This window comes from Strongylocentrotus purpuratus, unplaced genomic scaffold, assembly GCF_000002235.5.
Source record: "Strongylocentrotus purpuratus isolate Spur 01 unplaced genomic scaffold, Spur_5.0 spur5_scaffold_11, whole genome shotgun sequence".
NCBI classification, from domain to species: Eukaryota; Metazoa; Echinodermata; class Echinoidea; order Camarodonta; family Strongylocentrotidae; genus Strongylocentrotus; species Strongylocentrotus purpuratus.
Window position 1 is genome coordinate 9,167,822 of NW_022145596.1, and position 25,764 is coordinate 9,193,585.

General features: G+C 36.7%; 1 protein-coding gene across 1 annotated transcript; it reads left to right on the plus strand.

Moving 5' to 3' along the window:
• The first annotated feature begins 7,005 nt into the window (after positions 1-7,005).
• LOC752939 (LON peptidase N-terminal domain and RING finger protein 3) lies at positions 7,006-21,906 on the plus strand. The gene is made up of 13 exons (XM_001180621.4): positions 7,006-8,120; positions 11,420-11,538; positions 11,914-12,036; positions 12,359-12,553; positions 12,940-13,033; positions 13,933-14,049; positions 14,372-14,450; positions 15,881-15,995; positions 16,407-16,531; positions 17,005-17,175; positions 17,533-17,702; positions 18,268-18,410; positions 18,961-21,906. The coding sequence occupies exons 1-13, from the start codon at positions 7,529-7,531 to the stop codon at positions 19,114-19,116; spliced, it is 2,199 nt and encodes a 732-aa protein (XP_001180621.2). The 5' UTR covers positions 7,006-7,528; the 3' UTR covers positions 19,117-21,906.
• The last annotated feature ends 3,858 nt before the right edge of the window (positions 21,907-25,764 follow it).

Consider the following 25,764-nt stretch of genomic DNA (forward strand, 5'->3'; position numbering starts at 1 on the left):
CGTCTATTTTGTTTGCAAATATATCTTTCATTTAAAATTTTGCCCTTTTCTGGTGGCGATTTAATTTTCGTTTGAACTAGATAATTATATATTTTTAGAAGACCCAAAATAAAGAAGAACTTAAAATATTTGATACATTATTACATTTACATTAGATCTAGTCTAGATAGGATCTATCATGATGAACGTGACAATTTAATTTTAAACGTTTCGTTTGACCTAGAGTCTAGATAGAGTAAAGTACCCGGTAATCGGTCAGCTCCGGTTTTCGGCCAATTGGTTGGATACATGGTAAAATCACTTTAAAATACATCGCATAATAGCATAACACATATCCCACACATACCATACCATGCCAGTGTCACTGAAGAACCACATTTGCAATGAAAAATATATCCTAAAATATCACATTTTAGCGATGTAATCGGCGGTCCCGCTACCCAAATCTGAAAATCGAGTTTCTTACGCGTGTATGTAAGAAATATGGGTACCATAAAATGAGCTTTATTTCAAGTATTTTTCAGATATAGAGCCCGATTTTGTGCTGGTCGCAAGCTCAAAAGTATCTCATCGCATGTATTAAATCAATGCAGCCGCACACCGCGACGCACACACGATATGTCCGTCTAATTCAGATTCCAACTTCCGATCACCGCTGTGCCTGTATTCGGTCAGGCGAGCACCCGGAGCTCCGGCGTGGGATACCTGCTCCGCCCGCGTGTGCTATACATCAGCGCAGAAACGCACGGCGCGCGCGAGCGCTTCCGATTGACTTTGTACATGCGGCCGTAACTGAAACGCTCGGCCGATAACCGGCTCCAAAACAGTGAAAATTGAAATGAATATTGTCATGGCAATTCGTGATTTTTTTTGGGGATTCTTTTTTTGTTTAAATAATAATAATATTTGCTTCATGATTTGAACAAGAAATGATAATAAATAGGAAGTAAAGAGTCCAATAAATAGGATTTTGTCTTAAGTGGCCGAAAACCGGGTACTTTACTCTAATTATATATTTTTAGAAGACCCAAAATAAAGAAGAACTTAAAATATTTGATAGATTATATATTAGATATCATGATGAACGTGACAATTTAATTTTAAACGTTTCGTTTGATCTAGAGTCTAGATAATTATATATTTTTAGAAGACCGAAAATAAAGAAGAACTTAACATAGAGTCTAGAGTCTAGATCTATTTGATACATTAGGCCGATTAGGCTACATTTACATTATCATGATGGTCACCCCCCCCCCCCCCCCCTCCATTTCCCTTTTTCTTCTTATTAAACATGTTGAGGATGAGTGATGATCTAATGAGTAATGGCATGATACTTTTTTAAAAATTATTATTAAAAATATTTTTATAGGCTGAGTGACAGATGTGTTAGTTTAGTAGATCTAGCTCTATAACTATAGTAGACCCTTCTAGGTGATTTAGAGTTCTACTGTCTTAACGTTCTGACAATGATTTAGTTTTTAGGGTCTAGATCTAGACTAAATGTAGTCTATGTGAAATATGATCCAATAAACTGAAACTGTTTAGAGTCTATGAAGAAAAACTTAGAAACAGGTCCACTTTAGCTTGGAAAAGCTGCTGCATGGATAGTCCCAAGGCCTAGATCTATACCTAGGCCTTATTGGAAATTATATAACATGATCAAGCAAAGGTTCAACTCCAGAAATAGATCTAGACCTAGATCTAATAAAACAACATGTCAATATTTCAAAAATGTATGACTCTGTCAAAGTGTCAGGGGGGGGGGGTCTTTTCTCTTTAGAGATAGAGGCTTGCCCTAGGCTAGGAGCTAGTTAGACCTTACACTATTGAGAGGAATAATGCTATCCATAATTTGAGTACATTCTAGGGCCTAGGCCTAGCGCCTAGGTCTAGATCTAGACTAGATCTAGACCCTAGATCTAGTCCCTAGGCCTAGTCCGATTTATTTCAAAATTTGGCCATCCTCTTTATCTTAATTTTGTGTTTCTGCATTCATAGAAATGAACTTGTTAGACATAACTTTTGTTAGGTCTAGTCTACAACGATTTCATTGCCCTAGATCTATGATGATGTTAGCTAGACTTAGAGCATAGGCTAGCCATATGATCAAAAGTCAAAGCAAATGAAATAGAGTCTAAACAAGTGTCGACGTTAGCTTTAATTATACCATTAGGCCTACCACTTACCACTGCACTGCGACTAGATCTAGGTCTAAATCTAGTCCTTCCTGCTTTGTCTCGACTTGAAGTTGAAATTTGAATTCGACTTTCACAACACAAGATGACGGTGGTGATGAAAGCGATATTATTTATATCCAATACGTTATCCAAATGTCAATGAGAAGTGCATAGAAATCAGTAGAAATCAATTAAATCCCAATTCCAGTGCAGGATATCGAGATGTCAAGTGAGAGAGGTGCGTGGTGATTTATTACAAATTGGTTTTCATGCCTCATGGAACTCGGAGAGCGTGAGCTATAAAGCCATGTATTAATGATATGAAGCTGCACGAGCCATGACCTCATGATGCAATCCGAGGCAAAATCACGTGGCGCCGATCAGCTCATACGTACGTCATCACACAGCGCGCGTGCTATCACGTGAACGTACGTGGAAGCTAGTGCAGTGGCGCGCTGATCTTCGATCATATCATGCACAACAAACACGAGCACACGAGCACAGCGCGCACATTCCTTTAAGCGCGCAAATAGGAAACGATTACGCTTAAATGTAATACATTTCGGTTGAGTCATTTGTTTACATTTTTGACCAGACGGAAATGTCATACAGTACGCGTGTTCTTATTGTGACGTATGACTGTTGGCATTGTTAGGGGTCTTTTTGTTGTTGCTGCCGCTATAATGAGTTTTTTAATACTACAGAAAACCCGTTTCAATGAAATGTCTTGAAAAGTTGGTGACATACAATGCCTTTGGATGAAGTCCATTTACTTTGAAGCGGTGAATCTGCGGCATTACGCGAGAATCGTCAAAACAAGGAAACCATTTAAAAGATATTGTGGAAGCAACAACAAAAAAAACAAAAAAAAAACTAACACATATTTGTCAATTAACTTCAATCGAACACTGAAGTGAGTGAGAATGGGGTCTAAGATACCGGTTAATTATATTTTACATTAATTACAATTACAAATGATTGACAATATCATAATATAAAAATTTACTAGGAAATACAAATCTACTTCGAAAATATCGTTTTCAAAGTATATTTCTCCGGTACATACCTAAGATCTCCTGTTTCCTGGAGGCTTGTCAAAACTTTCAGGAAAAAACTCCTTGATTAAAAATTGAAATAAGAAAAGAATGGACGCACAATAGATTTTACTTGGGGACCGTTTGGGACCCCAATAATTTCAATTGTGACGCAAGTTTCTAGCTTAATTTTTCTCATCAATCAGGTCAATGGGCCGTTTATTCCACTCGTAAATTAATGGGGAAAATATAACATCCACCGTCACCCCTTGCCGATTTCAATTTGATAGAAAATGTAGCAGCCACTAAGAATCCCGGCTGAAAATATAACTGGTTTCTTTATTAGCCCATTCACCGTGTGAAACTGTATGTAATGACCTACAGTATTTTCAATCTTACATAACGAGAAATCCTTACATGTAGCCTGTTAATAGGGTATCTTAATTAATCTTGAAGTAAATAACCACATTTTATTTTATTTTATTTCTTCCTGTCTACTCGTCACATAAATATGCTTACATCGACTCACACTGTATGGCTTCTTAACGACGAAAATAACTATACTTCAAGTTTGCGAGACCTCGAATTTATAAACAACGATTCACTAACAATGAGGAGAGTTCACACGGGATCGATATAACGATTATTCAAAGTTAAATACAAACTGGGGAAAGCATTCGTTTTAACTAAAACCTCGAAGTTATGGGTCCTCACGGCACATAACTTTGAGTGAAGACCACCCCGCCTCCAAAAACCGTTGCTCGCTGTTTTGATATGTCGTAGTTTATAACTTTAAGTTCACTGTGGCCCGAATTCACAAAGGAGGTTTGTCGACAAACCTAGGTTTATGTGCGTCATATGACGCGTTTCGACGCGTTTCAAACCTAGGTTTGTGTCGACAAACCTCCTTTCGGGCCTTAAAGTTTCGTAACCACGAGTGCGTCCTCACGGTCCCTGACTACAAAACTTAACAGTTTATATAAGACCGTCGTGTAAACCTCACTTATGAAACAATAAAGACACCCACATGAAATTAGACCTGTAACGCAAAATGCTCAAAATTAACACATTTGTTCTTTATTTAGCGAAGTAGGATGTGGGCTAAAGGTTAATTATAAATATTTTCAGGGCCCAGTTATACAGGCTGCGTTAATGACCGAATTTTTTTCATGAGGTGAGAAGATAACTTATACAACCTAAAATCCATGATCATTATATTTAAGGAAATAGAAAGCACTTTAGTGACATAATGTAGCCGCCTCTTGTCCAGGTTGGATTCGTGTATGCTGATGATGGTCACGAATCATCCGTTATAATGCAATAAGCCTTTTTAGATCTTCTACACCCTGTCAAAGAACAATAACAAAGGAGAAATTAGGGAAATAATTTGTTGATGATTCCTAGATCATCCCCTCACTATCGAAGACTCTGCCTACACCACTGCTTACAATGGACTTGACTCAATTTAGTAGTCGGAAAATATGGTCCCAAATGATTATGGATTTAAGGGAAGATATGTCTATTTAACCATAAAACACAAAGTGTTTCACAATTTGCTATGAACATTATGTGGGGCACTTAAACAGTAACTACGCCCTTCGAATTGACCACTTGAGTCATTCAAGGGAACAGAAAATAGTAAATAAATGGGTACATGAATAGATAGATGAATACAATAAATGGATGAAAGAAAAAATGAATGAATGAATGAAAAAATAAATAAATCGAAAACTCGTTAATGTGGCTCTAAGTTGTTTTGTACTTCGTTCGATACCATCTCCCCCTACCCATAAAGTGATTTGTTCTTGCTTTTGCCGAATTCGATAACATGATGTTGCGAGTATTGCACAACATGTATGTCCTTACTCCTTACCGAAGTTTACTAACCATTAACCAGTGGCGTAGTGTGGGTCCTAAGTCATCACTGGATGAGAGGGGGGGGGGCACTGGTCTGTACATATGGGAAGGGTGTAGGATGGGGTCGTAACGCCTTTATTTTGTCGTTCCCTTTTCCCATCTCCACTGCAAATACGTTGTGTAACGACTTTACACAACATATTGGGTGGTTCACTCCTTACACAGGGGTTGTGTTCAGTTGTGTAAAATTCGTGTATCGATCATTGATATAGGAGCAAAGCATTATTCGTTGAAAGATTTATGTTCTATTAGATCTACTTAGATGTTATATAAAACAAATAATGAATGTTTTTCATTCGTTCAATAGTGCGAATATTTCCATTCGTTGAGAGATTGACGTTTTATTAAACTCATAACCATTCATTATTTGTATATTATGTAGGCTCGTGAACCCCCGTAGTTACGCTACAGTGAGCTCATTGAATTTTTCTTGTCAAAGGTGAAGGAAGTAGTTCAAATGGAGTGGTTGAATTATGGATTGCTGTTGTTTGATAACCCGGTATATTGAGTAATAACTTACAAGGTCTCACTGGTGTGTGAATCCTTTTGAGAAACATATTTCTTTTACTGTTAAATAACTCATTGTGATAATTTGCCGTCAAACTTCAACCAGAGACATGTGGCTGTGCTATAACTACATAGCAACATTCTTACGAACAGTGGCGGATCCCCTCCCCTAAGAAATCCTGGATCCGCGCCTGCTTACGAATCTGACAACCTTTGGTCCATAAAAATTACGTTAGGCTAACAATTTTACCCATTGGATAACGATCTCTAAACCAATATAGGCCTCTATGCACTCTTTATTATAGTTTTCTTTCTTTTATTTTGATTTTGATTGAGGATTATTAGATCGATTAGCAGTTTATGAAATATCACATAAATATAAATAAATAATTACCATCATTACTACATACTTCTCTCAGACTATACACTTTGCATACTTGCACAATGATTATGAAACGACTTCGAAAAAAAAACATCATTGCCCCCCCCCCCCCCCCCCCTCCCCCATTACATGTACATATGGTGCGGATTGTGTAACATGCCCTTTTCCAGTTTCGGCTACCACCATACCTTGACCACAACAAAAGCATAGTTAGGTTCCGTCTCCATAATTAGCCTGACCCCAATTGGGATACGGGGTCATCGAAGGTTCCAAAGGTTCGCGCCAATTAGCCTGGTCTTCTTGAAAAGACCTTGTTTGAGCTCATAATGCTGACCTATTTCAACCCTGAAATGATAGCCTCTGTTATAATCATTTTGTATTTTGTAATATATATATATATATATATACCTCTAACATGTGTGTTGTATGGCTTCGCAACGTCCATATATTACATGCCCTCTGTTATTATGTAAACCCCTTGAGAACGTAACGTATCAAGACGTTAACATAATAATATATATATTCAACTTTTAAATAATTTATTGCTGTGTTAATACATTTCTTTGAGGATTTTACAAAAGTATCGATTGGTTAGATAAAGGCCTGCTTACAATATGCATTTCTTTTATTACAGAAAATAAAATAAGTTGCTTTCCACGTAATGATAGAAACGTAATTTTGTAATATATTTTGTAAAACAGGGGGAATGCGATTATGAAAGCTAACACTCTGTTCGCTTACATAAGCCCGAACGAATACCCCCAAATGAACAGGCGAACGAATGATATAACAGCGGCAGAGCCCCGTTGACCTCAACGGAGATATACATGCGCAGCAAGGCGTTCATTATGAAACTAGTTAAAAGGTATAAAGAATAATGTACGTGTGCAACTCAACGAAGTACGTGCGAGCCGGTTCATGATATAGACGCGCTATGAAATCTTTGATTACAACACACTCATACGTGAGTGCGGGTGCTCTTACTTTGCAGTTACGTAAATATGATCATAACAAATGCACGTAACAGTTTCTGTCTGGGATATACTATGCCGGATTTCTCAGAATTGGATTGTCCTCCTTCACTGCTACATTCAAGCGGATTCATATAATGCGTAATGACTTTAAGTGAACGTGTTAATTCGTGGAGGTTTTGAACGAGAATTCACCGGCTCTGTAATTTATCCAAACGACGAACAGAGAATGTTTCATCGAATCAGTCGGGATTGAACTGTCGTGTGGATCGCTTGTCAAAATTCAGTCGCCAGTCCCGTATGTAGCACTGCACTGAGGGTTACTCTTTTGGAAATCTTTATGATCTTGATGATCAACATTCATCATTGTCTTCAATATTACTAAGGAAATTAAAGTGTTCGTTTACTGTCATTTTCCTGTTTCACAGGGAAACAATATACCTCTACATTTGTTGTATGTTAACAAGATCGTATTATGGGGAATATATCGCAATGACAATGTCGCTTATTGAGCGATAATTTTTTTAAACACAATTCACAATGGAATTGGAAGATTTAGCAACAGAAGCATTTAGGCGATCAAATTTTGAGCTTGCCAGTGACCTAGTTGACCGACTATTGGAGGAACGTGGACAAAATATTGAATTTCTGCTCATGAAGGGCGATTCGCTTGCCAATATGGGACGACTCAATGAAGCCTTGAGCGTGTACTCGCATGCTTTTCGTATGGGAGACATCAGCAGTGATAAACTTCATAACTTCGTAAACGCCTTGGTGAAAAACCTCAGCCAAAATGCAGGGCGTTACATCTCAAAAGATCTTGGAAAGTTTTCATGCTGTGTGTGTCGTGGACTCTTATCCAAACCAACGACTCTTCTATGTGGACACACATTTTGTAAAAGTTGCGTTGAACATCAATCAAAACGTTCTTGTGTTATATGTAAGTTTCCGTACAGTTCTAGTGGCAGTAAAAGTAAAAAGATGACTCTTGATGTGACTCTTAGTGAACTCATTCTAAAGTACTTTCCAAGTGAAGTCAACTCTCAGGAAATCAAAGCTGCTGGCAATGAATTATTCAAGCTTGGAAGACATTCAGAAGCTCAGGAGAAATACAGTTTAGCAATAAAAACAGGTAAAATATAATGGTGACACTCATCTTTATGTTTATATAAATCGAGTATACTCCATCAGTGCAGTTTACATTGTATGAACATTTGATGTTTAATGCGGAGGGGTAGGGTAGGGTTGGTTTTAGGGAAGAGCTGTGGTGTGAAAATACATGTACATGTAGGAAAATAATATAGTCCACCCTTCAGTTCAAAACAGTTCAAAATATTACTTGTACATGAACAAGGTAATTTTGGGTATCCTCTGTTAGATCCAGAATGGCATTAAAACTGTCTACCGGTAAAAGAATTATTACTGTATGCCCTTTTGGCTCTGAACAGACAATTTCATAAAATTGAAAGAAGGGGTCGTACTGTATTCAGTGTCATTGTTCCTAGAAGTGAAGATATTATGTGGGCAAATTGGCTAAAGCTAGGGTATTGAGCAACCCTGGGTTCAATAATATATATATTTTTTAAATTTTAATTTTTTTTTTTAATTGTATTATGATGATGATTCTACTTTTACTACTACTACTACTACTACATTGTATTATTATTATTATTATTACATGTTTCATTATCACCATCATCATTTGTATGGTTGTTTTAATTAATCCTGTTATATTGTGACTTTTTTCCTATTCAGAGACTAGGATCACATTGATTACTTGTGCATTACATCTTTAATACTAAATTACAACAGTAATGCCTATTTACTTCACATAAGACAGGGCGCGACACCAACAGGGGCCAGGACACATGGGGGGGGGGGGGGTCCTAAAATCAAAGTGCCGAGCCCTTAATTTTTTTAATAGAGCTGATGCACACAGACTGTAAAATGTTAAATCTATTCTAGACCCCCTTCCAAAAGAGTTATAGCGGACCCCTTCAAAAGAATTACACTCCAAAGAGTCACTTACTACCACTTACCGGTAACATCTTTTAAGTTGGGGATTGACCCAGGAAGTGGTCTAAATATACATTGTAGGTCACAGGGTGGTTACATAATAGAAAGTTTCGTAAGATCTTCATTGTTCATGACACATAGGGTTCTTCTCCTTTTGTTTGTGTGCCTAGCTTTGTCTTGTTTGTGGGCCTGCTCAAGCATACCCTTCATGGTCTCTTTCATAAGAGTGACTATGCCACGTGTGTTTGTGTTGGCTAGTTCAGTATTGAAAAACACTGTGAGCAGTTATCAAATAATTATTTACAAGGAAATCTACATGTAGTATGTAATTCTGCTATTTATTCTTCAGGTGGTTTTTTAAAGTTATTTTAAAAAAATATATATTTTATAGTTATATTTGAAAGAGCTTTGCACAGTTTGTTTTGGTGCTGTCTTAAAAACAAACAACAACAAAGTCTGCTTTAACAGACACCCAGTATCGGAGGACATTTTTTTTTTAGTAATGTCTTTGTTATATTCACAATGGACCCCCCCCCCCCCCCCTCCCTTGATCATGACTTGAATTATGTTTGCAGTAAAAACAAAAGCAGTTGCATGGTTTGTGCTTTCCTGAACAATATCTCTGAGTGGATATAATTGAGTTTAAAGAAAAACATAGGAATACCAACAAAACATGGTTGCAAATGTTGTTTAGATACATGTATTTGCCCGTAGCAGTAGAAAATTGAATCATGAAATGATGAAAGAACTTAAAAGAAGTGAAAGGGAAATGAAAGATACTGCATGCCTTAGGTATTGTGTAAGAGTGAGACAGGCTGTAGAGTGCAGAGAAGTGCCACTTGACTTGACTTACGTGTTTGTTCTGCTCATTCTACTCTTGAAATTCCCTGTTTGATTGAAGCCATTATAACATTTACAATTCTACATAAATATACTGTAGGTGACGAAGGAAAATTAAATGGTAGTTACTTTTTAAATAGAAATTTAGAGCATGTCAACTTCTTTTTCTAATCCAATGAAATAGTTTACCAGATCACAATCTGCTTTTCTTTTTGTAAGTCTGTACTGAAAAATTCAAATACTGCTGTCAATGTAGGTAGTTGTACATTTACATGTCATGTACATGTACGTATTGGGATCTGGGAAGGTAATTATGATGCAGAAATATGTATTCATTTCTTTTACTAGAAGAACAGAGTATGATTTGGTATACCAAGTCATAATTTATTAAGGATTAAAAGAAAATAGAAGAAATGTATGGTTTGTCATAAATTATCTATTTCAAGCCCCTACAGTACATGTACATGTACACTGAAATCAAAGGGGAAAAAAAGAAAAAAAGAATATATAAGAAAAGAGAAGAAAAGAAAAGAATAGAGAAAAAAAAAATATGGATTTGGCCTCATGAAACTGCACTTACATGTATGGCATGACTTTAGAATTGAGGCCAATTTTCATCAATCACATGATAGTATACCGGTAAATCTTTTTGACCCGTCTGTCTTTGACCAGAAAGGCAGAGGTCACAATATCTCGGTAATATAATTGTACCAGAATCATTTGAATGTCCATCCGCTGGATGTACATCTATCAATGTTTTGAAACAAAGGTCTGATTTGCCAATTTACCACTAGTACTGTACCTCATATGCAGTTATGCATCATTCTCTATGTCATAACGAAATCCAGCCTCAATACGACAATGGTGCATTCCCACAGGTACATTGTACATGCCACTGACCCAGTTAATCACTGGACCAGCCTCCGCTAACATGCTTACATAACACAGCCCCTTACATAACACAGCCCCGTACATACACAGCCCCCCCCCCCCCCCCCCCAAAGCGGGCTATACGTATTACGTAAGCAGCACATTCCCGGAATGTTACAACACATCGACCAGAGAGATAGGGTCTGAATGAAAGCCTAAGCACTGTTGTAATGCTTACACAATAGTGTCAGAGCAACGTTACATAAAGGGAGCGAACTGTGGTCCACAAACACAATGCACAAGGGTGCTGATTACCACAGACGTCTGTTGTGTAATATTCTGTCAATGCCTTGTGACATAATGTGTGTGTTATAATGGAGTCTGGCTAACTCAGACTACGGGCGAACTCGGCCTTGCTGCAAATTTGAGGTTGAGTAAGCCCGCTTTTGTTGAATTCGATCATGAAATACCAATGCATCTGTGTTTAAAAAATAAATTAAGAAAAGATTAATCCTTTGTTGTGTCTACAGTCTTTCCATATCAATGTGTCAGATATCAAATTATTTTATTTATTTATTAAGAAATTGAAAAATCTTTAGTAGTTTTTTTTTTGTGTTTTTCCTTGTCATTTTACCAGATGTCATTCAGTTTGTTCATAATATCAATAAATTAAGGAAACATTTCTTGTGTATTTCTATATTTCAGCACCGGGCGATCATCTATGTCTTAGCAACCGGTCTCATGCATACAATGTCCAAGGGCTGTACAAGGAAGCATTACAAGATGCAGTCAAAGTCTGCCAGATGAGACCTGACTGGGCCAAGGTATGCATCCTTCTGTATTCCAATCATATCCCTATGGCCCAACTAAATGTGGTTCATACTGAGTGTAAAACACTTGACTCAAGTGTATCAATCACATGAAAAATGCAAAAAATTTAAAAACACAATACAATACAAAATTTGAATACATGTAGAATGTTTAAAATCAACCTCCCCGAAAACATACTTGACATTATATTTATTAACAGTTGAGAAGTATGTAAATTAAATTGTAGCATATTAATGCTCCACCCATGGAAGCTGAGCTGGACTTGGATTAGGTTGAATTATTCTATCACATGCATATTTTTACATACAAATTTAGGAGAGAAATGTACATGTCTGTCACACATTTCTCATTGTTTTGTGCTTGAACAGGGCTTCTACAGGAAAGGAACAGCATTGGTTGGTTTAGAGCGGCAAGAAGAAGGAATGGAAGCTTTCTCAAGGTGCCTCACCCTCGATCCATCCTTTCATTCGGCAAAGGTCTCCCTTACCAAGGTAACAATCACTTATTTGAAATTTTTCTCTAAAATTCCTTTGTAAACATCCCAGGGAAAAAATTAATATTTATTTTTCAGGTGCTACTTTTCAAGCTTGCCTGCATAAAAATAACACTCTAAAATTTGTTTTGCATTGAACTCTATGCAAATTTACTGGGGCTCTGTCCTGAATTTCGGGGGCAAATTCGCACTGAGCCCCCGTGTATTTTTTTCACTGAAACATCTTTAAAAAGAACCTGCTGCTGAATGATGATAAATAAAAGCCTTTTCTGAAATATCTAACATGACTGATTTATTTCCTCCTGCCTTTCCCTCTACAGGTTCTCCACACGTTCCTCCAGCCTGTGGATGCAAGCAGCCTGAAGGCCAACGAGCTGCAACGATCACCGATCTTCAACAAGTTTCACCTCGATGATGTGGTCAGTGATGGACAGGAGGAGTCTAGCAGGGTGGAAGAAGTGGCCGCTGAAGAGGAGAAGGAAGATGAGAAGAAGGATGAGAGTTCTCCAGTTAAGGTGAGAAAATGTCAGGTGAACATTCATGTGCGATATGAGTACACAAAATCAGGATGACCTTAATCCTAGATTATGATAAGGACAAAACATAATTGATTTCAGTGACCTATGGATAGATATGACACAGTCATGACACAGCATGGCACATATGGCATATTTAATATTTCAATATCATTCCTTAAATAGCATTGTGATTATTTTGTATACATACATTATTATGATTCACCGCAGTTTCACAGTTTGTATTTATTAGTCCAAATCCATGGAAACGATAATTAAGATAATGAAGAACCCCTTCTGACAAAGCAAGCTGTTGATTCATGACTTAGTTTTGTATCCTTAATACATCGTAATAATGAAAAAATTTATCTTTGTTAACTTTTCAGCATAATCTAAATACAAGCAGGACCCTGGATAGGAGGAAATTTTCACCAGTTGATCGCAAATACACCAAGAAACGTCTCCCAAGTCAAACCGATGGTAAGTGATGTGATTTTGTACAATCAGTGGCATATTTTTCAAGTGTTCAGCCTTGTTCAGATATGATGCAGCAAAAAGTTTTACAAACAGAAATGATGTTACAAAAGGTATTTGAATTAAATTGAATGTTTTATCATCATTTCATCACAGCCAGTGAAGTGGATGACATATGAAATATTAAAAACATTCGTAAAAACAAACTACCAATGAAATTGTACAAAACATGAAGTCATGAACATCTTGCAACGTCTCATAAAGAAGTGGTTCAAACAGAGAAGGAAAATTTGATCAGATTGTTCATACATTTTTCTTACAATTAACTGAAAAATATTTCTTAATTTGTGAGGATACAATATAATCACAATGTCTGCAGTGTTCAATGAAGGATGTACTCAAGGTTACGGAATAATTGTTTAAGGACATTTATGTAAGTTTTTCAGAACTTGTTATCCATTGACTCAACTCTCAAGCAAGAATAAAAAGTACTGCTCAACTAATCCAGAATTCTTTTATGCCTTCATTTATTGTTATAATTTACAGCCAACAATCTAATGTCATATTCATTTCACATTGAACGAGGTGGAATGAAGCAAAAGGGTATGAGTCCAGAAAGGAATCTCATAGAACTCCTTAAAATAGAATTAATTAGGGCAAGTGCAAGCTATTATGCCGCATTTGCTACTGGTCATATCTATATGTATAAGTTGATATCCTACTAGAGATTATATCATATTCATATTTAGAACTTGTTAATACTTGTTGGTGACTTTCATGTGTTGGACACAATGTCCCATATAAATTTTAATATTAATGATCTTGTTGGCAGTGTTTCTAAAGGTTTAATCTCTTGAAAGTTAAGTTTCAGGATACCATTAATCTCTGCTTTTCTTTTATTTCAGAACAATTCCAGCCCATCACAGACGGCTCATCCCCTCATACCGAGAACCAAAGCAAACGTTTCAAGAAGTGTCCATTGAGTATGCTAGAAAGCAGGGTTTCTGGAGAGAAGGAGCAAGGTAAGGTTTTCTACAGGATTGAAGATTTTTTTCTTTTTCTTGTAAGAGTCTTCATTAATATCAACTTAATTTGTTTATATTAAAGCGTTTAAGAGAATTGTGGTTTAATTATCAAAAAGATTTTTTTTCTAAAGTTTTTAAACCACTGGAACCTCCCCCCCCCCCCCCCCCCAAAAAAAGGAAAAAAATGAAGAAATATTATTCAAACAGAACTACATATCCACATTAGCCTGCAACAAAGAAAGGCATATTCCCTATTTAGTTCACAGATAATAAGAATTTAATCAATCCTCTCTTTTTGTTTTGTTTTTCTATGGAGCAGTTGCTAAGCCAGGACCTGGATACAAGATACCCCTTGACATAATTGAGAAAGCAGACTTTGAATGCAGCCTATGTCTAAGGTAAATATAACTCTTCTTTGTTTAATGGCCTTGTATAAACTCCAAGCCATTTTGGCCCAAATGTTATCAACCCCATCAATGTTATAGTATATCTGATCATTGTATCACTGAACAAGTTCATCTGATTGGTGATGTAAATTGATTGATGTCAATTTATTTTATGTGCAGAAATACACTATACTCAGTATTATGAGACATCAAATCAAATAGGTTAAATCATGTGGCTCCAAATACATGTAGTTACCTCCCACATACAATCTCCATAAGAGGGGACTTTTAAGGAGCTTCATGAAATTTCTGACTAATCAGAAGCAAGTTCTGGTGATGTAACTATCTCAAATAACTATGGGTCGAAGATAGTTACACTCTGCACTGTATAAATCGGTAGACGGACTTTACTTGAGTGTGTACATTTTTTTTTATATGAGTCAAGATGTTATCTCAGTGACCTGTACTCTGATGAGACTTTGGACTTGAACAATCAATATTTTGGACTTCAACAGTTACCATTTTGGTTTTATTGTTAGCACAGGAAATGCATGTGAATGCAAGACATGGGCAGATTTTTATTTGAAGTGGATCATATGATCAAGATGTTGAATTTGATTAAGAGGGGCCCATTCCATTATAAGGGAAGGATCATATCTTCAGTGTATCCTTTTAGCAGAAGATATGAGAGCATCTGGCTTCAGCCAAACATGATGAATACACACACAAAAAGATGTGAGGCATGATCCTAAGTTTTGTTAATTGCTTGTAACCCAAGTTAAAAGGCCTGTCAACAAGTCTAATACAAAAAATGTATACAGAGGAAAGAGAATGTGTATGAGAGAGAGAGAGAGAGGGAGGGGGGAGGGGGTGGTCGGAACAAATCATAGACAGGGTAGAGAATATGTTAGAAAGGCTTTACATTGACTTGTTTGTGACGATTCATGAATAAATTCCTGTTCGTTTGCAGGAAGCAATTGTAAACTGCTTAAATTGTTGATATTAATGTTTGCATGGCTGGACATTCAACATTCCTGTACTACATATAAAATAGGTTATGTCTACGCTACATACTGTATACATAGATATGGCTTCTCCAATTATATTTGTTCACCATTAAGTGGGTATTTCAAAGAAACCGTAAACAGACATTCTAGAAAACATGTTATTTATATTGTGTAAAGCTTCCAGAAATGCGATAACAATAAAATGTGCATGTTTGAACATGTGACATGGCGTGAGTATGTAACACCATCGCTCTTTTGCGGCCTCTTCTATCAACCAGTCAAATCTCTGTGTGGTCATACTTCAAATGAATATTCATAAACCCTTACCCATTATACTGCTCTCTGCAGGCTGTTCTATCATTTAACCACAACTTTGTGTGGTCATACTTAAAACGAATATTCATAAATCCTTCCCCATGATATTGCTCTCTGCAGGCTGTTTTATCAACCAACCACAACTCCTTGCGGTCATACTTTCTGCCGAGGATGTCTTGATCGTTGCCTTGACTACAGCCAGGCTTGTCCTTTGTGCAAACAGTCTTTGACCGAGGTAAGCCTCAGTTTTGGTTTTACTGATGAAAAATTGTTTTGATATAAATTTTCAATAAATCTAGAATCATTTCTTACTTATCATTGTCTATCCATTACCACCCCAATGAAATGGGAGTTTATGTATTTTGTGTTTTATGAGATAAAAATTGATTGATATCTTGCATGTATAAATAGTTTGATATTTACTTGGATATGTCTTGTACCTTAAAGGCCCACTGCACTACTTGTAGCTACATGTACTTGCGCCCTCTATTTACATGTGGTCAATCCTCACACTACATTAGCCCAGAAATCAATCAGACACAGAGGTCCAGATGTATGGAATTCTTTACCAAATGATATTCGAAATATAAAATCAACAAACTCTTTTAAAAGAGCACTCAAATGTATTATCCCTTTCTGTTTGCAGTATCAAGCGAGCAACCGAGAGAAGAAAGTGACCTACACCCTTCTAGATCTTATGGAGACCTATCTACCTTCTGATTACACTGAGAGGCAGCTGATTCATAGAAAAGAGTTGGAGCAAGTTGCAAGGTAAGCAATGACTGGAAAATTGTTTCAAGCCTAACACCGATTTCTGTTATTCTGTTCTAATAGATCTCTTGCATGACATATTTAACTCATATCTTGGATATTGTTATTGTTACCATATTTTTATTTTTAATACCTGAACTATGAAAATGCGAAGTTATAAATTCTTCAGATGACAAAATAGTAAACTATGTCAACACAGCTGAAATACTCTTCTTTTGACATGTTTTAATGTTGATGAAAACTTGCTGACAATGGCACTATAAGCCCAAATTGGTTTTGTGGAGTCTGATTATGTGTTGAAAGATGATTCCACAAATATGTGTTTAAAAATTTGGAGGTGTCATATTCCTATGTACCTTTTTAGAAGAAGTTTTATGACTACACTTGTTATTTTCTCCTTCTTAGGGTCCTACCTCACTTCATCTAAAAATAAATTGTTTTATCTTTTATATTTGGTCTTTCTTCTACCACAGTCATGCATTCCAAGATGGCGGCACAATCCCTGTATTTGTGTGCACCCTCGCCTTACCCACAATCCCCTGCCCTCTCCACGTCTTTGAGCCACGTTATCGTCTAATGATACGCCAAGCGATGGAGTCTGGAGCGAGACAGTTTGGCATGTGTGTCGCTGATGACGAAAATGAGTAAGTCAAGAATTTGTTTGGAAATTTTCATTCTCTGAGACATAGTCACATGATAATGACTATACAATTGGATTTTGAAGAATTCTGTAGGTTTCATGATAGCGAGTACAAAACCTTTTAAACTGTATGAGTTATGAGCAGACAGCTGAAGATGCTTGATTTCATCACAGACATGAAAATACAAGCAACTAACCTAGTATCCATCTGGAAGATGATTTGTTCATCAAAAGTTTATCGACAGTTCCTTTCATATTCCGTTTTCTTGCCAATTTAATGAAGGCAAAACAAAAAAGCATCAACCCCCAGACAACTACTCATGGTTTACTAATATCAATGTTCACTTCAATCTATCCCTAGATTTGCAGAATACGGGTGCATGTTGGAGATCAACCAGTTGGAATACCTCCCTGATGGCAGGTGTGTCTTGGGTACGATAGGAGGAAGAAGGTTCAAGGTCCTGGAGCGAGGAATGCGCAATGGCTACAACACTGCCAAGGTCGAGTTCTTGAAGGACACCGTAGCAGAAGGTAAGTCTCTAGGGGTGTGTGTGTGTGTGGAAGCAAGGATTGATTTGAAGGAAGGCAAGGGATTGACTTGGTGGTCTCCTGTCAAATGGCATGCTCTAATAGCAAGATTTTCTTTAAAAACTTTACAGTCAAATGTGCACTGACACCAGCTACATATGCCTGTTCATAGTGACTACATGTCTACACAGACTTGAAGTAATGGTTTGCACGAACACCATTTGAGTGTCTATTAATTCCTTGGAGCAGCCTCGGCGTTGAAGTTTGACTGTATGTGAATGTTAAATACTACAGGTGTGTGTTTGCACTCTAAATCCCACCAATGCATTTTCATGTTTGGTTTTTCTCTGTAAAATTTTCATAGAGATTTCATAAATTTGCTGTTCAAAGCATATCAACGAACCATGGATAATTTCCATTTACCACAGGATTAACAACTCAAAGTTACTCTGAGACAGTTTTCTATTAAATATTACAATTTAAGAAACGGTTATGAACATAAAACATAAACTTTTGAGACATGGCATATCATCATTATCATATTTCTTTTTATGTTATTGCCTACTAGGTGACGCTGGTAGTGAGTTGCGAGCTCTGAATCATGCTGTCTACCAACAAGCCCGTACTTGGTTTGTTAATCTACCCATCTACCATCAGACACGTATTGTTGATCACTTTGGTCCCATGCCTCAACAAGCAAGCGATCCTCAGGTGAGCACCCATACAGTAATAGTTAATTCGCATTAAAGTTGATCATGCGTGGGTATGTAGAGGGCAGCACACGGACATACGCTCGGGACCATAATACCCGTTGGCTCAGTATTATGTAGTGATCACCAAGTTGCCTACTTCACGAATGACTCTATACCACCCACGCATGAACATGTTTAAAAGATAAATTCCTGAGGAAATGGAAGGAGAAAAATATGAAAAAATAGTAGGCAAAAGCCCCTTTTAAACTATTGAATACTAAATCTGAGATTATGAGGTTGATTGAATTGTATTTAATACCCAAATAAACTCACAATCAACTGTTTTAATTCACCAAACAATAATAAAGTTGCTGTCATATTTGCTCCAGGCTTTAGTTCTTATAATATCTTGGCAATCATTTTGGATGGATGTTAATTCAGGGTACGGGTCAGGGTTTGGTATATTCTTTGTCCAAGGTTGAAATTTATGAGACTCGTGTATCAAGTTGCTGGATCATTCATCATTCCATCTAGTAATAATTACCTATTTTTATTTTATGTGTTTTCAGTCGAGTTTTAATGGTCCACATTGGCACTGGTGGGTCTTGGCTATCCTACCGCTCCATCCAAGGGTCCAGCTCTCCATCCTCTCCAAGACCATTCTCAAGGAGCGGCTCAAAGTTCTCGAGCTGAGTCTCACCCGTATGACCAACATCCCTTCCTGACTACCTTTCTCCAGCTCCATCTCCACGGCCCTCTGGCCCAGGGGCCCATGGGGGCGTCTCTCCCCCGTTTTCTTCTTCCTCATCATTGGGCTCGTCCTAGGATTCTTGGGTCATCTCGTGGACCTGATCTTATGAAACTGATAAAATAATGTGAAACAAAATACAACGTAGCTGAGCGATTTAGCCCTAAAATGCCTTCTAGAGAGCTCTGTACTACTCAGCAAGAGCTGTTGAATACGCCTGAAAAGAGTAAGGTGTTAAATGTGCCCGCAATACACAATTGACAATCTTCAGACAGATCTTCGGGATAGGCTGCACATTAGCGGGACAGTGTTGAGAACAGTTACCTAGTGTCAGGGTGTCTTACTTACCTTAGACGGAATGCCTGATATTCAGGTAGAATTGAGGGAAAAAGAAGCAGAGGGAGACATCATATTAAGTACACGGATCCATTCAATAGACTGACTGGGAACACAAGTACTGGCACATCACAAATAGCCAGAGATGAAAGTAGATAAATAGCCTTGATATCCACTGCATGGAAACATACAGGACACTATGTAAACAGGCAAGCAATGTGTTCTATAAGCTACAGAGCCTTTATTAATTCAACACACCACTTCAAAGCAACCTTGGACATTTTATTCTAACTCAGAATTTATACAAACTTTCTAACAAGAGGAGGACTGAAGGAAGACGGGATGGAATAGGAGAACAATGTAGAGGGCAGATGAGATGAGCTTTGCTGGGCCTTCATCTAACTTTTAAGACACACACTGTTGATTGTGTATAGCTTTAGAATCCACTGTACATTATTTCACATTCTTTGATACAGATTATTGATCTTTTGTACTTTTTACTTTGTAATACATGTACCTATTCACAGAATCACACATTTCAGTTGAACATATTCATTGCTTATCATTTCAAAAATGCTTGGTCGTGTGTTTAATGTAACACTGTTTTGTTTTTACTTTTTCATATAATGTACAGACTAAAAAAGAGGTAATTGCTTATGGTATAGCTCTACGACTCTAAAAAGATAAACAACAAATTCTGGAAGTCTGAACGCACGATTCTGTAACAAACAAAAAAAGAAGATTTCCTCTTAATCTCGGTCTTTGAATTTTCATTTTTCTGTACATCACTTTTACACAAAAATGTTATCAGTATTCCAAGAATTACGGCATTATGTTTTATACTTTAAATTCAAGCTTACATGAACATTCAAATGAGAAGTGAAGAATTACCAGATGATTATGTCAACCAGTCAGTATTTATGCACATAAGCAGTAAACAAGAAAGAAACTATCTGGCAAAGTGATCGAAATCTGTTTTAAAGAATCTATGACTGAATTTGTCAGTTGTGATATGTATCGCTTGATAATGTGAGTAGCATGAAGTGTAGCCATGGTAAAACATTTTCAGAATTTAGAGCTTCGCTTTATTAAATTGAGATTAAATGAAGCAAAATCGATGAAAAGTAACATGATGTGCATGTTAAATTATCATGATAAATTCAAGTCATACAAATTGATATGAAAAGAAAATGTAGAATGTATATTACACTTGTACATAGGATATAGCTACTTATATAATATTTTAAAAGGTTGTGGGCAGTGATTGTGATACAGATGATTTTATTATCCTTACATGTATGTTACATGTACCGGTATGCAATTTACTCACCATATAGAGTCTAATTTTAGATATCAGGGTCATGTTTCAAGTATGATGAACTCATACTCCTATTCATATTTCATGCACCTGTTTGACAATTCTGTTTTGGACAGAACATTTCATTTGTGTTGGTGTATTTAATTCAGACAGGGAGATGGAAGAAAGTGCTATTAAATATAGGAATTGCAGGCCCGTTTAACTTGCTAATTGTCTAATTCTACAAAGTGGCGATAAAAACTACAAGAATTTACTAGCTGTAATTGTGGAAATAGGTACATATTTTGTCATATACCCAATATGAAGATTCTAGCCCTCTGATTGGTAAAAAAATGCAGCCAGGAAATTTGCTACTGACTGCTGGGCAGTAAACAAAAAATATTGACTGGGCATAGTTCTACTTGAGTGTAAAATGCAATGATGCAACAGTTACGGATGATGAATATGCTCAGTGAAACACAAGCAATGCTCTTTATAGATCAGTAATTTTCCCTAGACTCTACAAATAAATACATTGTAATAGACATATTTTGGTAAAATAGTTTGGAGAAGAAAAAAATAAACACAAGGATGTGATATATTTAAAAAAATATTGACTGCTTAATGTCACTGATAAAATTAGCTCCTCTGTGATCTTGAGTCCCAACTATGTACACAGAACAGTTTCAATAGCAATGTATGGGTGATAGTTTTAACAGTGACCCTCAAAGCAGTCAATATTTGTATAGTAACAGATAACTGAAGATTATGTAGGGTATTTTGTCTCATACTCCGATTGTATATAGAGGTGGAAGCAATTCTGAAACCCACCAAAAGCTTTTTGTACACTTTCCACTTAATAATGATATTTTTTTTAATAATGATTTTGTATACATTATACCTAGAATAAATGTTTAGATTGTACAGTCACAAGATAGTACCCTACTGACCGTTTTTGTACTCGCTAATAGCCTACTGAACCGTTCTGGTTGTTTTTGTATCTGATACTTCTTCAACATATGTTTTTGTAGGTAATACCTTTGTTAGATTCACTAGTATTGTGATTTTATTGATTTCTGATATCTTGTTTGTCTATTTAAATCATTTTCTTCCAAGAAAATAGGAGAAAAATAATGAAGTTGTCTAGACGTGTCATTTCTTTACTCATAATATTTTTTTGCTAGATAGAGCACTGATGATGATGATGGTGCATGTACTGATGATAATGGTGATGATGATGACAGTGAATGTTCTGATGATGATGACGGTGAATGTACTGATGATGATGGTGATGATGATGACAGTGAATGTACTGATAATGGTGATGATGATGACGGTGAATGTACTGATGATGATGGTAATGATGATGACGGTGAATGTACTGATGATGGTGATGATGATGACGACGGTGAATGTACTGATGATGATGTTGATAATGATGATGGTGTCTTGATGATTTTTGTGGTTGTAGTGATGTTTTAATGAAAGTGGAGACAATTCTGATGGAAATGACGAGTGTAGATATGCTGATAATGGTAGTTTCGGTGATGATGATGATGTTAATGATGTCGGTAATGGTGATGATAATGAAGTTGATCATTATAATTATGGTGGTGATTTGATGACGATGGTTAGTGATGGTAATAGTGATGATGATCATGATGATCATGGTGGTGGCGGTGATAGGGGTAAACACGGTGGTACTGATGAGATAATTATACTAGTGATGATGGTTTTTAATGTTGATGTTACGGTACTGATTAGAATTTTATAGTAACAATACTGATTGAGATAAATGACGATGATTTAGTTGCATCGTACTCTTGTGAATACAGTGTCGGCAGGTAGTGATGGTGGAGGCAGTGGTAATAATAAAAATTGAGGTTATGACAAAATGAAGACATAATGGTGACAATCCTAAATTAAAATAAATATTATAGTGAGGTACATGAGACCAACGGGGAGGTAATTATGGGGGGGGGGGGGTAATTATGGGGGGGGGGGGTCGGAATGACAGTTCTTAAGTATGTGATTATCTCTATACAATACATGGAGCCTATACATAAAGCCTAAAATAAAAACTTGTTGTATTGCCCTTTGCGACCGACCCAAAAATCTGAAAATCTATAGTCGGCATTTTAAACAAGTTTTTTTTTTAATCGTTTTTTAGATTTGTTTTAATTAATGAATAAAAAATATGTATTTTGTTTGTTTAAATGGGATATAAATGCATAAAGGCAAATTATTCAAAAATTCTCACTCGTGCGAACCATGGATGATTATGAGGTGAAAAAGATATAAATTGAATAATGACGTTGAAACACATGTATTAAAGCATTAAAAACTGAGAAATATCAGCCAAAAGAGGGCCGACCGACCCATGTTTTGGCACCCAAAGGGCAATACAACAAGTTTTTATTTTAGGCCTAATGATAAATCATCATCGGCTCAATAATTAATTATGTTTTGTAGTAAGCGGTTTTAATCATATCAAACCATCATATTTTGTTAAAGAAACTGATTACACGAGGAGAGTATGATGCCATGTATATGTGTGTATGTATGTACGTACGTATATATATTATGTAAGATGCAATGTGATATAACAGATGAAAGAAACCCGAAAGTGAAACGTTATTTTAAATTAAACTGTTATAATAAGACCCCATTTTCTCTGTTACACAAGCAAAAATCCTTTTGCATTCTCTATCTGGCTACAAAGGATACAGCAAGGTTATATGTGTAGGCTACTTGTATCATTCCTCATTTGATATATATCCCGAGGCCTATCTAATTATTGAACCACTTTTGTTAGAGTTCGCGGAAATCAAAAAAACTCTGGACATTAAAGTCACAACCAATCGACATAATAAAATGTACTCCCGGTCATTTTAAATGTTATATTGACCACCCGGTCAAATGAATCTTACGTCATACCATTATGTATACACACAAAATCCGGACTAGAAATTAGGAATAGATTGCACTTGACCTAATTAAAGTACGCGTACACGATCTATTGACTAGTGTTTAAAGAACTATTGTTATTTAGACATAATTGCTTTTAGCCAGTTGAACAACTTATCGAGGATTTAGTAGTAGTAAATATTAGTAAAAATAAGTTGAGGCCATGACACATAACAATGAAAACAAGACTGAAGGTCAAGCAATCGAGTGAGAACATCTTACATATTTTTTTTTAAGGGGTAGGTTAACTTTGCCTCAGATTCTAATAAAATCCTGGATAGTTATGCTGCAATCATAGTTATAAACCGTCATACTTGAATCCCATGACTTTTACAACCCAATCGCCTGTTTGATTATCAAGATATCTATGATTGGAATTATAAATTTCAGAATTCGTTTTCCTAACGGTTTTTATTGGGGAAAATGTGTATGGTAAAACCTGTCACTCAAAGATTTTTACTTTTTTGATTCCCTTCATGATCATTTTGAAGCGCAGTCTTTTTTTTTCGGGATTCAATATTTTTACCATATCACAGACACTGATAACACGTAGGGCCATGCATCTCAGATTTAAAATTGTTAAACGATGCCTTTAAATTCACACAGGTTTCAAGAACTGTTGTGTAAGAATCCGTTATACAAGACGTAACTTGGCTGTGCGTTATCATAGAAGGACACCGCACCACTTCGTGATAAATCATCCTTATGGCCCGGTCCCACTGGCCGATTGACACAAAACGTATGCATAAAGGACACAGCGGACGAGCAAAATTTCTATTTCCGTGCTACTAACGATATACGTTCCATGTACCTTATCTTTCCTCCCTCTTTCTGTTTTCAGCTGCAGCGGATGTGAGTTGCGAGGAGGCCCAGAGGATGCAGAGAAGATACAGCGGACGTTTAACGGATGATAACGGACCTAGAACGTTTGTTGCTCGTATTTGTCGCGGATTTACACCGTATACACGGCGGAAGTTCATCCGTTCTAAAAGTTTTGTGCAGCTCAAAACTTTTTACGCGGATGAAATCACAGTGGACGGATGCTCGATGAATAGAGCGTATGAAACAAGTATGCAATGAGTACACAACGGATGCATAGCGTTTTCCAACGGATGGCAATTTTTTTTTACGTTTAACATCCTCTTTGCATCCGTAAGTGCAGTGGGACCGGGCCTTTACATAAACATGATAAAGTACATTTCATAATGTTGTCCTAAAACAAGTCACCATGAATGCTCTTGATGTTTAAGATAACGAGGGGATTAAGGACATGCCTTTGTCAAAATGATTCAGGGGGGTTTCGTTAATGAGGTTTTCTCTCATATAGGCTCGGAGAAATCCTTCATGTAGTAAATGAAGAAAAGTAAAGGAAAAAAAAAGAAGACATTTCATAATGCCTCCGTTGCGCAGACTGTCATAAACATCTTGACTGTGAGGTACATGAATGAGCTTTTCTCTCATAGGCTCCGAGAAATCCTTCATGTATTAAATGAAGAAAAATAAAGAAAAGAAAAGACATTTCATAATGCCGCCGTTACGCATACTGTCATGACTGTATGTAGATGTATTAACAGAATTATGAAATATCTTTGTGACAAGATATAAATAATGATAATTCGACAAATTAACTGGACTAGGTCATTATCTGAAACATTTTATACTTGAATATTCGTTCATACGTAAAGCGTATTTCGAAATACGATCTCTACATATACTATCGGTATACTGCCGAGAGGACAGGTGGGGGGGGGGGGGGGGGGGGGTGGGGGGGCATTGGTGTAGAAAACTAGGAAGAGTTATAAAACCAGATACACAGAAAAAGAGAGAGACATATAGTAAAACGGAGAAAGAGAGAGATTGAGAGTAAGTGAGAGAGGGAAAGATAGAAAGAGAGAGAAAGAGGGTGAATGAAAGATTGAGAGAGAAAGGGAGAGAGAGAGAATGAGGAAGATGACCCACCCGTATCCCCAGCACGGTCGAAATTTGGATATTTCCTTTAATTTTATCGTTCAAAGACAATTTTTC